Source organism: Pan troglodytes, chromosome 11, assembly GCF_028858775.2.
Source record: "Pan troglodytes isolate AG18354 chromosome 11, NHGRI_mPanTro3-v2.0_pri, whole genome shotgun sequence".
Classification (NCBI taxonomy): domain Eukaryota; kingdom Metazoa; phylum Chordata; class Mammalia; order Primates; family Hominidae; genus Pan; species Pan troglodytes.
In genome coordinates this window covers 67733659-67748001 of record NC_072409.2, presented here as the reverse complement: position 1 = coordinate 67748001, position 14343 = coordinate 67733659, and the positions used below count along the sequence as shown (strand labels likewise).

At 36.2% G+C, this 14343-nt stretch overlaps 1 protein-coding gene across 16 annotated transcripts in view; it reads right to left on the bottom strand.

The window, feature by feature from the left end:
• VPS13A (vacuolar protein sorting 13 homolog A) overlaps nucleotides 1-14343 on the bottom strand; it is a 239659-nt gene that overhangs the window by 152223 nt on the left and 73093 nt on the right. For all 16 annotated transcript variants that reach the window (XR_010148689.1, XR_010148692.1, XR_010148694.1 and 13 more), the window contains 2 exons: nucleotides 12322-12439; nucleotides 4379-4517 (listed from right to left, as the gene is read on the bottom strand). Coding sequence is in view for 10 of the 16 variants with exons in the window: in XM_016960977.3 (XP_016816466.1) it covers nucleotides 4379-4517; nucleotides 12322-12439 (257 nt within the window). In the remaining 6 variants the exon portion in view is untranslated. The remainder of the gene's footprint in view (nucleotides 1-4378; nucleotides 4518-12321; nucleotides 12440-14343) is intronic.

The following is a 14343-nucleotide window of genomic DNA, read 5'->3' as shown; positions in this document are numbered from 1 at the left end:
AACAGAGAGCCAAATAATCAGTGAACTCCCATTCACAATTGCTTCAAAGAGAATAAAATAACCTAGGAATCCAACTTACAAGGGATGTGAAGGACCTCTTCAAGGAGAACTACAAACCACTGCTCAAAGAAATAAGAGAGGACACAAACAAATGGAAAGACATTCCATGCTCACTGATAGGAAGAATCAATATTGTGAAAATGGCCATACTGCCCAAGGTAATTTATAGATTCAAGGCTATCCCCATTAAGTTATCATTGACTTTCTTCACAGAATTCGAAAAAACTACTTTAAAGTTCATATGGAACCAAAAAAGAGCCCGTATAGCCAAGACAATCCTAAGCAAAAAGAACAAAGCTGGAGGCATCACGCTACCTGACTTCAAACTATACTACGAGCCTACGGTAACCAAAACAGCAATGGTACTGGTACCAAAACAGAGATACAGACCAATGGAACAGAACAGGGGCCTCAGAAATAACACCACACATCTAGAACCATCTGATCTTTGACAAGCTGACAAAAACAAGCAATGGGGGAAAGATTCCCTATTTAAAGACAAATCTGACAAAAACAAGCAATGGGGGAAAGATTCCCTATTTAATAAATGGTGTTGGGAAAACTGGCTAGCCATATGCAGAAAACTGAAACTGGACCACTTCCTTAGACCTTATACAAAAATTAATTCAAGATGGATTAAAGACTTAAATGTAAGACCTAAAACCATAAAAACTCTAGAAGGAAACCTAGGCAATACCATTCAGGATACAGGAATGGGCAAAGACTAAATGACTAAAACACCAAAAGCAATGGCAACAAAAGCCAAAATTGACAAATGGGATCTAATTAAACTAATGAGCTTCCGCACAGCAAAAGAAACTATCATCAGAGTGAGCAGGCAACCTAAAGAATGGGAGAAAATTTTTGCAATCTATCCATCTGACAAAGGGCTAATATCCAGAATCTACAAAGAACTGAAAAAAATTTACTAGTAAGAAACCAACAACCCCATCAAAAAGTAGGCAAAGGATATGAACAGACACTTCTCAAAAGAAGACATTTATGCGGCCAACAAACATATGAAAAAAAGCTCATCATCACTGGTTATTAGAGAAATGCAAATCAAAACAACGAGATACCATCTCATGACAGTTAGAATGTCGGTCATTAAAAAGTTGGGAAAAGGGGCCGGGCTCAGTGGCTCACACCTGTAATCCCAGCACTTTGGGAGGCAGAGGCAGGCAGATCACGAGGTCAGGAGATTGAGACCATCCTGGCTAAAATGGTGAAACCCCGTCTCTACTAAAAATACAAAAAAATTAGCTGGGCGTGGTCGTGGGCACCTGTAGTCCCAGCTACTCGGGAGGCTGAGGCAGGAGAATGGCGTGAACCCAGGAGGTGGAGCTTGCAGTGAGCCAAGATCGCACCACTGCACTCCAGGCTGAGCGACAAAGCGAGCCTCCGTCTCAAAAAAAAAAAAAAAAAAAAAAAGTTGGGAAACAACAGATGCTAGAGAGGATGTTGCAAAACAGGAACACTTTTACACTGTTGGTGGGAGTGTAAATTAGTTCCAGCATTGTGGAAGACAGTGTGGCAATTCCTCAAGGATCTAGAACCAGAAATACCATTTGACCCAGCAATCCCATTACTGGGTACATACCCAGAGGATTATAAATCATCCTACTATAAAGACACATGCACATGTATGTTCAATGCAGCACTGTTCACAATAGCAAAGACTTAGAACCAACCCAAATGCCCATCAATGATAGACTGGATAAAGAAAATGCTGCACATATATACCATGGAATACTATGCAGCCATAAAAAAGGATGAGTTCATGTCCTTTGCAAGGACATGGACGAAGCTGGAAACCATCATTCTCAGCAAACTAACACAGGAACATAAAACCAAACACTGCATGTTCTCACTCATAAGTGGGAGTTGAACAAGGAGAACACATGAACACAGGGAGGGGAACATCACACACTGGGGCCTGTCGAGGGGTCGGGGGCTAGGGGAGGGATAGCTTTAGGAGAAATACCTAATGTAGATGACGGGTTGATGGGTGCAGCAAACCACCATGGCACGTGTATACCTATGTAACAAACCTGCATGTTCTGCACATGTATCCCAGAACTTAAAATATAATAATTAAAAAAAACCTTCTTTACACTATTTTTGGAATGTTTCAAGTTTGAAACTACTTCAAAAGAAAAGCATTTAAACATGAGTAAAGAACCCCCTGTTACCCCCAAAAATGGAGTGAAATGTGAATATATTTTTTTTCTTTCTGAAATTCTCTTGGAAAGGGAAAAGTCACATAATACAAAGTCCAGAAATCATGAAGGAAAAAAAAACTGACTATGTAAAAAATAAAACGCTTCTGCCTGGCAAAAATAAATTTACATATGAGATAAAAATCAAACAACCAAACAATAAAATGAGGAAAAAACAGTAATTTTAAATGACAAGCAGGTTAGTTTCTTAATTAGACAACCATAACCCAATAGAAAAAAGACATGAACAGCAGTTTCCAAAAACAGAAATTAAAATAGTAAACTTAGGAAAGTATGTTCTACTTATTTAAAAAAGCATATCAAAACCAGAAGATGACATTTTTTCACTTCGAATAAAATTTTAACATTTGCTAATACTCAGTAATGAAAGCAGAGAAAGATATTCATTCACTGTTAGCAAACTATAAGTTAAGCAAATTTGGGCTGGGCACAGTGGCTCACGCCTGTAATCCCAGTACTTGGGAGCCCAGTGCAGGCAGATCACTTGAGGTCAGGATTTTAAGACCAGCCTGGCCAACATGGTGAAACTCCATCTCGGCTAAAAATACAAAAATCAGCTAAGTGTAGTGGCACGCACTTGTAGTCCCAGCTACTTGGGAGGCTGAGATGGGACAACCGCTTGAACCTGGGAGACGGAGGTTGCAGTGAGCCAAGGTTGTGCCACTGTACTCCAGCCCGAGCAAAAGAGGGAGACTTCGTCCCAAAAAAAAAAAAAATTTTTTTTTTTTTTGGCAAAATAATCAAAATTTAAAATTCACATCCTCTTTTACTCAACAATTCCATTTCTAGGAATTTATCCTATGAATAAAAGTATAAGCAAATATATATATACACACATATATATGTATATATATGAGGAAGTTCAAAGCAGTATTTTTCATAACTGTAAACACTCACAATGCGAATATCCATCAAAAGGAGATATATTAAGCAAAAGATGGTATATGCAGAAAATGAAATACTATATCACCATAAACAAATGAGGTAGATCTGTATGTGCTAACATAAAAATTTATCTAAGGCATATATGATAATAATGGTGAAAATAATACAGATTCAGAATAGTGTGTATAATGATTTCATTTAATTTTAAAAATAAAAGAATACAGGCCGGGCACGGTGGCTCACGCCTGTAATCCCAGCACTTTGGAAGGCCGAGGCGGGTGGATCACAAGGTCAGGAGTTCAAGACCAGCCTGGCCAAGATGGTGAAACCCTGTCTCTACTAAAAATGCAAAAAAAAATTAGCTGGGCGTGGTGGCGGGCGCCTGTAATCCCAGCCACTCAGGAGGCTGAGGCAGAGAACTGCTTGAACCCAGGAGGCAGAGGTTGCAGTGAGCCGAGATTGCGCCACTGCACTCCAGCTTGGGTGACAGAGATAGGCTCTGTTTCAAAAAAAAAAATGAATATATACATGTATGTATACACACACATACTACATACACACACACATGCATGTTCTTGTGCATGTGTGTACTAGCATATGCCATAAATTTTTTTTAAAAACTAGAGAAGCAGTAGTTAACAGTGTTATTGCTCAGGAGAGGGATTGGAGGCTGCAGAAATTAGAAAGGTAGATTTATTATTTTATATCTTTCTTAACTATTTATACTTTTTACCATTTCAATTTCTCTCTCAACATGTAATTTTCTGGCTGGGCGTGGTGGCTCACGTCTGTAAGCCCAGCACTTTGGGAGGCCGAGGCGGGCAGATCACGAGACCAGGAGACCGAGACCATCCTGGCTAACACGGTGAAACCCCGTCTCTGCTAAAAATACAAAAAATTAGCCAGGCGTGGTGGCAGGCGCCTGTAGTCCCAGATACTCGGGAAGCTGAGGCAGGAGAATGGCGTGAACCTGGGAGGCGGAGCTTGCAGTGAGCAGAGATCACGCCACTGCACTCCAGCCTGGTGACAGAGCGAGACTCTATCTCAAAAAAAAAAAAAAAAAAAAGTAATTTTCTTAATGTCTATTCAAAACAAATTGCAAATTGTCTTATATAAAATTCCTGTGATTGTTTGAAACACTATTTGTGGACTTTCTTAATTCATGCTTATATTAATTTTGAAAGTAACATTACCTGGAATGATTTGACAGGGGCAGATACTTCAGTTACTGGTTCAGGTTTTGGAATGCTTTCAATCAATTCCATAATCCCTTGTAGTTTTTTATCTGAGATTCGTAAAGAAATAAGAGGTAACTTTCCATAAATCTTGAATCTGTTTTGAAAAGATAAAAATAAGTAATTATAAAGGAATTATTCTGATTTAAGTGCACTAATTAAAAAGACTGTTCTCAAATTATCTGAATCAAATGTGATTTTAAACACTAAAAATCTCTATTCCAATTCCCGTCTTACCGTATTAACCAGTTTCATTAGATGGGCTAAACTCATTATTTTTCAGAGGTTTATGTTCTTATTTCATGTAATGTCCTTCTACTGTTTGCTATATACAATTGACAATTACTACTAATCAAGTGTTTCTCATGTGACAGGCACTGAGGAAAGCACTTTACATGCATTATTGTAAACAGTCCTCACAATCTATGAGGCAGACAACCTATTTTTGCTCTCTATTTAAGTTCCTATATGTACATGGTTCCTATGAGAAAATTAAGGTTTGGCAGTGCAAATAGCCTGCTCATGAGACTATATATCAAAGATCATTGAGCAAAACCACATCAGAGTGCTTTATTATTCTTTTAATTGCCTTGACAGTCTCCTTTGAGAGAGACAGAAAGTTAGTTTTCACTATCAGAGAGAGAGAGAAAGTTTTCACTCCCCATTTTTATCCCTGCATTTTCCCTAAAAATTACTTTTTCCACGTACGCACACTGATTACTTACGTTATCTTTCTAAAAATGTACTGGAGTCCTACAGAAAATTACAAGCTTTCTTTTATTTCCAATACCTTAAATATTTGTAATTAATCACAAGCGTAGTAGTAGTTTAACCTTGTTAAACATTATGAATCGGTTCTCTTAATGCACTTAAACTTTTTTTCACTTTCTTGAAAAATCTGCAAGTTGCGCAGTCTAAAGATGCTGGGTACCAAAACAGTATCTACCAAATAGCAAGCATCCTTTTATTTGCCTTCAACTTAATGCAGCTCAACTTTCAAGGGAATGTTCCTGACACCTGTGGAGTTTCAGGATTTGACATATCATATCCACTTTATACTGCTCACAATATTATAAAATAGAAACCAAATAACTTCTAAGATTTCATCTTTCTAAGTTAAGTCATTGTCATTTCTGCCCTGTGAGTATTTTAACTATACTAACCTATAAGCTGGTCCGAATCTATAACCATTATCAATATATATATTTATTACATTATTATAGATATATTATAATCAGCTATTTTAATTCCTGCTATGCTGTACATATTCCCTGCATCACAAGACATAAATTCTTCCTAAGCATATACTGACAGAGCAAGTCCAAACCAAGATAAAAGCTGCCCTTTTCTTCCCTCAGAGAAATATCACCTACTTTTTCTGGTACCCTGTAACTTCCAAGATTATAGCATACTTACCAAGAAGAAAAGTACTTAAACTATGCTAAAAAAAATCAATTCTTAGTCATATGCTTACAACAAGAAATCGCATAGATCTTTAATCTTTATCACAGAATGAAAAACTTTACAAGAAACAGTAGAAAAGAGTAAACAAGCAGCAGACATAATTTGGGAGAAATGAAAAGAATTAAGCCTTTTCTCTTTAAATTGAACCATATCTAAAGCTGGATTTGAAAAAAAACAAGGGAATGCGTAGCATGGTTTTCTTTCCTTCTGTCTCTTAAACCAAATTCTAGCCATTCCTCTGCCTCAAGACTCTCAGTGCATGCTTTGATTTTCTAAGAAAATAAAATCTAGGAGAGTAAGATTTAGGCCCCTGGACAATATTTGTTAGTAGATAGAGTCACTATGAGGTAAAGGTCAACAAAAAAGGGTGTGGGTCTCTCCCTTTTACATGTTAAGTATAATAAGTATTAAAAACAATGTCCACCCCATGTACCATATAGGAAAAGGCCAGAGTCTCTCTAATTCCCTCTATTCTTCCTAGTACACTTTAACTAGGCATGAAGCCTTCTCATGTTGCCTTGCTAGTAGCAACTCTCCTGGAAGTGTTTGGTAGATGTTAGATGAGAAAAGCCTTTGGTTAAATTTTAAAATAGATCTGTGCCTGAGGTCTGAATATTTGTAAGGGAGAAAAAAAGTGCTGTTACAAGGAAGAAGTTAAATGACTACCTACAGTCTAAAACTATTTAGAAATAAATAATCTAAATGGCCCAGTCTAGTTCAACAGACTTCTCTACTTAGGATCTCAGGCACATAGCTTCAGCTAACAATGAAATATAATAATCCCAGTAAATGTAAATACATGGATGAGTATAAAGCAAATGTTATTAGAATTTTGGTTTATAACTCTATTTATTTTCTACATAAGTTAAAAGACAAATGCATAAGAAATAATTACAATTCTTTGTTAATGGGTATAGAATACATAAAAATATAATCTGGGACATCAATAAGATACACTGGAGGGGGCAAAACAGGAAACAAGTAGAGTTTTTGCACGCAATTGAAGCTAACTTGGTATCAGTTTTATTTTTCACTTTTTAAAATTTTTGTCACCCAAGCTGGAGTGCAGTGACATAATCATAACCCACCATAGCCTCAACCTCCTAGGCTCAAGCTATCCTCCCACCTTAATTTCCCAAGTAGCTAGGACTATAGGCATGCACCATTATGCCCAGCTAATTTTATTTAATTATTTATTTACTTATTGTAGAGACAGGGTCTTACTACATTGGCCAGGCTGGTCTCAAACTCCTTGCCTCAAGCAATCCTACCACCTCGGCCTCTCAAAGTGCTGGGATTACAGGTATAAGACTATGCAACCTGCCTCAATCTTAAATAGGCTGTTATAGCCTGGGCAACATAGCAAGACCCATCTCTACAAAAAAATTTAAAAATTAGCTGAGTGTAGTGACGTGTGCCTGTAGTCCCAGCTACTCAGGAGGACAAGGCAGGAGGATCACTTGAGCACAGGAGTTCAATGCTGCAGTGAGCTACAACCACAACACTGTTCTCTAGCCTAGGTGACAGAACAAGACCCTGTCTAAAAAAATAAAGAAATAATAAATAAATAGACTGTTATAACTTGAGGATATTATACACAATCTCTATGGTAACCGCAAAGAAAATACTTGTAGAATATACAAAACTGGAAATGAGAGAGGAATCAAAGCATGTCACACACAAAAATCCACTGAACACAAAGGGCACCATTAAAGGAGGAAATGAGGGATCAAAAAAGCTGTAAGACATACAGAAAGCAAATAACAATATGACAAAAGTAAGTCCTCCCCATCTGTATTTACTTTAAATGTAAATATATTTTTTCTCAATTAAAAACTTCAAGTGACAAAATGGATTAAAAAACAGGATGCAACTACATACTGTCTACAAGAGATCACGTTAACTCATAGAAAACACACAGGTTAAAAGTGAAAAAAAAAATGAAGAAAGACATTCCATGCAAATAATCACCAAAAGAGAGCAGGGATGCCTGTAACAAAAACAGCCAAAATAGACTGCAAATCAAAAACTGTTACAAGCAATAAAGAAGGACATTACATAATGATAATGAAAGTATAACTTCACCAAGAAGACATAACAATTATAAACATATATGTGCCAAACATCAGAGTTCAAAAATATATAAAGCAAGCACTGACACAATTAAGAAGAAGAAACAGACAGTTCCTTGATAATAATAGGAGACTTCAATATCTCTCTGTCAATACTGAATAGAAACACCAGGCAGTAGATTAATAAGGAAACAGGGGACTGGACCAATAAAATTGACCAACTGGACTAAAATGACATATATAGAACACTCCATCCAGCAAAATAGACATTTTTCTCAAGTGCATATGAAACATTCTCCAGGACAGATTATACGTCAGGTAAAAAAACAAGCGTCAAAAAATGTTAAAAAAGTGAAATCATAAGAAGTATCTTTTCCAATAATGATGAAATGAGTCTAGAATGCAAGAGTAGAAGGAAAAAGTGTAGAAGTCACAAGTGTATAGAAATTTAAAAACAGATGGTTAAACAAGCAATGAGATCAAAGAAATCACAAGGGAAATTAGAAAATAACTCAAGACAAATGAAAATGAAAATACAACATACCAAAATTCATAGGATGCAGCAAAAGTCTGCCAAAAGGGGACTTTATAGCTGTAAACACCTACATTAATAAAGAAGAAAGACCTAAAATCAATAGCCTAACTTTACACCTTAAGGAACTAGAAAAAGAACAGCAAACTAAACCTAAAGCTAGCCGAAATAAAAAAATAACAAAGATGAAAGAAGAAATAAATAAAATATAGAAAAACAATAGAGAAAAAAATCAACAAAAATGTGAGTTGGTTCTTCAAAATGATCGAGATTGAAAACCTTTAGTTAGACTGAGAAAAAAACAGAAAAGACTCAATTTAAATCAGAAATGAAAGTGGTAACATTACTACTCATTTTACAAAATAAAAAGGGTTGTTAAGAGAGAGACAATTACAAACAATTTTACACCAACAAATGGATAACCTAAATGAAACAAATTCCAAGAAACACAAATCTACCAACACTGAATTATGAAGAAACAAAATCTGGATAAACTACTATGGAGACTGAATCAGTAATCAAAAACCTCCCAATAAAGAAAACCTCCCACGATCTGATCGCTTCAATAGTGAATTCTACCAAACAATCAAAAACTGAAGAGGCAGGAATACTTTCTAATCCATTCTATAAAGACAGCATTACCCTGATACCAAAGCCAGACAAAGATACTAGAAGAAATCTGTAGTCCAATATATCTGAAAAATATTAATGCAAAACCCAAAAGCACAAGCAAACCTAAATCAATAGCCCATTAAATGGTTTATATATCATTTACTCTTGGAATTTATTCCTAGAATAAGAGGATTTATTCCTGGAATAAAAGGATTTTTTGCTGGACTCAAGAAATATGATTTAATATATAGAGAGCAATTAAGGTAACATACCCCATTAACAGAATGAAGGAAAAAAATCATCTTGATCATTTTTCACATGATCACATGATCATCTCAAAGCACAGAGAGGATTTGAAAAAATTCAACACGTTTTCATAATAAAAAGTTAGCAAACTAGGAACAGAAGGAAACTACCTCAACATAATAAAGGTCATCCATAAAAACCCCACAGCTGACATCATACTCGATGGTGAAATACTGAAAGCTTTTCCTCTGGGCTCAGGATTAAGGTGAGGATGCCAACCTAAACTACTTCTATTCGAGAGAGTGCTAAAAAATTCTAGACAGACCAATTAGGCAAGAAAGAGAAATAAAAGGCACACATATCAGAAAGGGAAAAAAATTAGCTCCGTACACAGATGATAGGATCTTATATGTGGAAAATCTTAAATCTGTTAGAACTTTAGAATCCTAAAACTTAGAATTGTAAACAAATTCACAAGTTGCAGGATATAAAAATCAGTTAAGTTCCCATATACTAACAATAAACAATCCCCCCAAAATTTTTAAATTCATTTACAATAGCATCACAAAGAATAAACTTAAGAAATGAGGCAACAGACTTTAGTACTGAGACCTAGAAAATGCTGCTGAAATCAAAGACACAAATAAATAGAAAGATATTCCATGTTCATGGACTGTAACAGTCAATATTATTAAGATGTCAATACTATTCAAAGGGATCTACAGATTTGATACACTCTTTGTCAGAATCTCTATAACATTTTTTACAAGAAAAGAAAACATCCTAAGATTCATATGGAATACCAAAGGATCCCGAATAGCCAAGACAATCTTGAAAAAGAACAAAGTTAAATAACTCACATCTCCTGATTTCAAAACTTCCTATAAAGCTACAGTAATCTAAATAGTGTGGTACAGGAAAATAAAGACATAGAGACCAATGGAATAAAACAGAAAGCCCAAAAATAAGCTCTTGCATATATGGATAAATGATTTTCAACTAGGGTACCAAGGCCATTCAATGAGAAAAGGACAGTCTTTTCAACAAATTGTATAGAGAAAATGAGATATTTGCATGCAAAAGAATAAGGCCGGGAGCAGTGGCTCACGCCTGTAATCCCAGCACTTTGGGAGACCGAGGCGGGCGGATCACGAGGTCAGGAGATCAAGACCATCCTGGCTAGCACGGTGAAACCCCATCTCTACTAAAAATACAAAAAATTAGCCGGGCGTGGTGGTGGGCGCCTGTAGTCCCAGCTACTCGGGAGGCTGAGGCAGGAGAATGGTGTGAACCCTGGGGGGCAGAGCCTGCAGTGAGCCGAGATCATGCCACTGCACTCCAGCCTGGGCGACAGCGAGACTCTGTCTCAAAAAAAAAAAAAAAAAAAAAAGAATAAAGGCCGGTCCTTATCCTATATGTCACATACAAAAATTAACTCAAATGGATCAAAGATCTAAATAAAAGAAGCTAAAACTATAAAACTCTTTAAGGTAAACAAAGAAGAAAAGCTTTATGACATTGGATTTTGTAATAATTTCTTGGATATGACACCAAAAGCATAGGCACCTAAGATAAACTGGACAATAAAAATTTTAAACTTTTAGACATCAAAGGCCACAATCAACAGAGTGATAAGGAAACCCAGAGTGAGAAAAAATATTTGCAAATCATATATCTGATAAAGAGTTAATATCCAAAATATATTTTAAAACTCTCACAACTCAGCCGGGTGCGGCAGCTCATGCCTGTAATCCCAGCACTTTGGGAGGCTGAGGCGGGTGGATCACAAGGTCAGGAGATCAAGCCCACCCTGGCTAACACGGTGAAATCCCATCCCTACCAAAAACCCAAAAAATTAGCTGGGCGTGGTGGCATGCGCTTGTAGTCCCAGCTACTCAGGAGGCTGAGGCAGGAGAATCACTTGAACCCAGGAGGTGGAGGTAGCAGTGAGCCAAGATCATGCCACTGCACTCCAGCCTGGGTGACAGAGGGAGACTCCATCTCAAAAAACAGAAAAAAATAAATAACCAGATTAAAAGATGGGCAAAGATCTTGAATATGTATTTCTCCAAATAAATACATGAATGGTCAACAAACACAAGAACAGATGTTCAACATCACTAAGCATTAGAAAAATGACATCACTTCACACCTATTAGGATGACTATTAAAATAAAAAAACAGAAAATACCAAGTGTTGTAGAGGCAGTGAAGAAATTGAAACCCTTGTGCTGGTAGGAAAGTAAAATGGTGTAACTGCTATAAAAAACAGCACAGCACTCCTCTAAAACTTAAACACTGAACTATAATATGATCCAGCAATTCTACTTCTGAGTATACACCCAAAAGTACTGAAATCAGGGACTTAAGCAGATATTTGTACACAGCAGCATTATTACAACAGCCAAACAGCATTAACAACACAAATGTTCATTGAAGGATGAATAAATAAAAACATAGTATATACAACATATAAGGAATATTAATCAGCCTTAAAAATACATGAAATTCTGACATATGCTCCAACATGGATGAATCTTGAAGACATTATGCTAAGTGAAGAAACCCAGGCACACAAAATCTGATTTTCTATGATTTCACTTATATGAGGCACCTAAAATAGTCAAATTCATAAAGACAGAAGATATAATGGTTGTTGTCAGGGGCTGGGTGCAGGGTGAAATGGGGTGTTATTGTTTAATTGAGTATAGAGTTTCAGTTTGGAAGAGAAACAGTTCTGGAAATGAATGGTGGTAATGGTTGCATAACAACATGCGTGAACCTAATGACAATGAACTATACTCTTAAAAATTATCAAAATGGTAAATTTTATATACATTTTACCACACACACAAGGAAGAGTCAGTTATATACATTTTACCACACACACAAGGAAGAGTCAGTTAAGTATGGTATTTCCCTAGCTACAGAATTACCCAGAAAATCCATAGTCACATGAAACAAACAGTACATACTTGGGCATCCTTACATCCATGAAAACCATGGCCTTAGACAGTTCCAAATTGAAGTGCATGGGTACCAAAATATGCTGGGTAGATACACTGAGTTTTCGTGCTTCTCTCCAATTATCACCTAAGTACAGAAAATAGTTCATATTTAACGTAACTATAACACACAAAACCTAAAATAACTATTAATACTTCATAGTCACACATTCCATTATATGAGGAAATTTCCCCACATCTAGGTAATCTTAATGTCACATTCTCAGGTACATACAATCAGTAGGTTATCAAATCTACTGCGCATCCACTGACAATCACTACACCAACCACATACCTTACCCAAAAAAGCAACATGGCAGTAAAGCAATAATGCAAAAGGTAGTAAAAAGTGAGGTTCTTTAACAGTAACTAATAAAAGCTACCATTTATTCAAGATTTATAATTTCTACTCTTCTAGGTAATGTTTAAATGTTAATTCTCAAAATTCTGTGTAATAATCCCACTTTAGAAAACTGAGACTCAAAGGAATTTATAACTTGCCTATGATCAATCTGCTAGTGATAAAACTGAAATTCACATCCAAGTCTACTTGGATGTTGTTGATTGGCAACAATCACTGCAGAGTTACGAGCCTAAATGTTCCATAAGGGAATGGTTAAATAACTGAGACCATAGCCATATAGCATAATATAGACAATAAAAACCATGAGTTCAAGTGACCAAAATATTACTGGTAAAAGAAAAAATACCTGGATATAAAACTATATAAATCATGTAAAAAAATACATTCACAAATACCTCCAATATAAACACCAAACAAGCACATCCCATATATTCACAGGTACACACACTGAAAAACATACTAAAAGGATGTGCAACAAAATATCAATAGTGTTCCTGCCTAAGCAGTAACATAAAGGTTTATCTTTTTGGTTTCTCAGTTGTTCAGATTTTCTGAAATAGGTATAATCACAAAGAAATAACTTTAAAAATTCATAACAAGATTAATGGGATCTCAGTCATATAATGCATTTTCATATATACTATCTCATTTGAACATAATAATTCTATGAGTCAGATAAAATCCCAGTCAAGGAAAACCAAACCCAGTAAATTTATTCCCTGAAAAAGAATTTGTGGAATTCTGAAAATAACGTACTTCTGCCACCCACTATACCTTTGGGTTTCCTCCACCACAATTAGAATATGATAAAAATACAAACTACGTTCACTATCCTGAAGCAAACATAATTGAAGAAATAAAATGTTTCAGTCCTATACAAATTAACAATTTTGATAACAACTACTTTGGATTCTCATTGTTTCTCCTTTTATTGGTTAGCTCAGGTAATTAAAATCTGACTGCACACAAACACTTAGATCTCTACATATGGATCTCTTCAACAGATCAAATTTTACTGAATTATCTGCATGTTCACTAACACTCTAGGGATTCAAAAGCAGTATGACAGAACGAAAAGAAAGCTGAATGAGTCTGGGGTCTCTCCCTAACTACTTAAATGGCTCTTGTCAAGTGAATTTCTGGCTTTGACTTCATCTTCAAAACTAGCTCTAAATCAGACTCCTGACTGGTATACCACAGTGAATGAGATACAAGTATGTCTAGGAGAGTGACCCTTGTCTTTGTATGGCTGTCGATGACTGTCAGAGCCCCTAGGCTGCTTACTTCTGGCCCTGAGCAATGTCTTCTGGTTATCCAACTGTGTAGTAATACCAATATCATTTTCAATATGGGCCAACTTTGGTCAAAGGCTGGAAAACATTGGTATAGATCAGGATTTCTCGACCTCAGCACTACTGATATTTATTATGAGGGACTGGCCTGAACATCGTAGGATGCTTAGTAGTATCCCTCACCTTTACCCACTAGATGCTAGGAGTGCCACTCATGCTCTACCTGTGACAACCAAAGATGTCTCCAGATATTGACAAATGTCTCTTGGGGGGGCAAGACTGCTCCTGGTAAGAACAGCTAGACAATATTTACTATCATTTCTAATTCAAAAATAT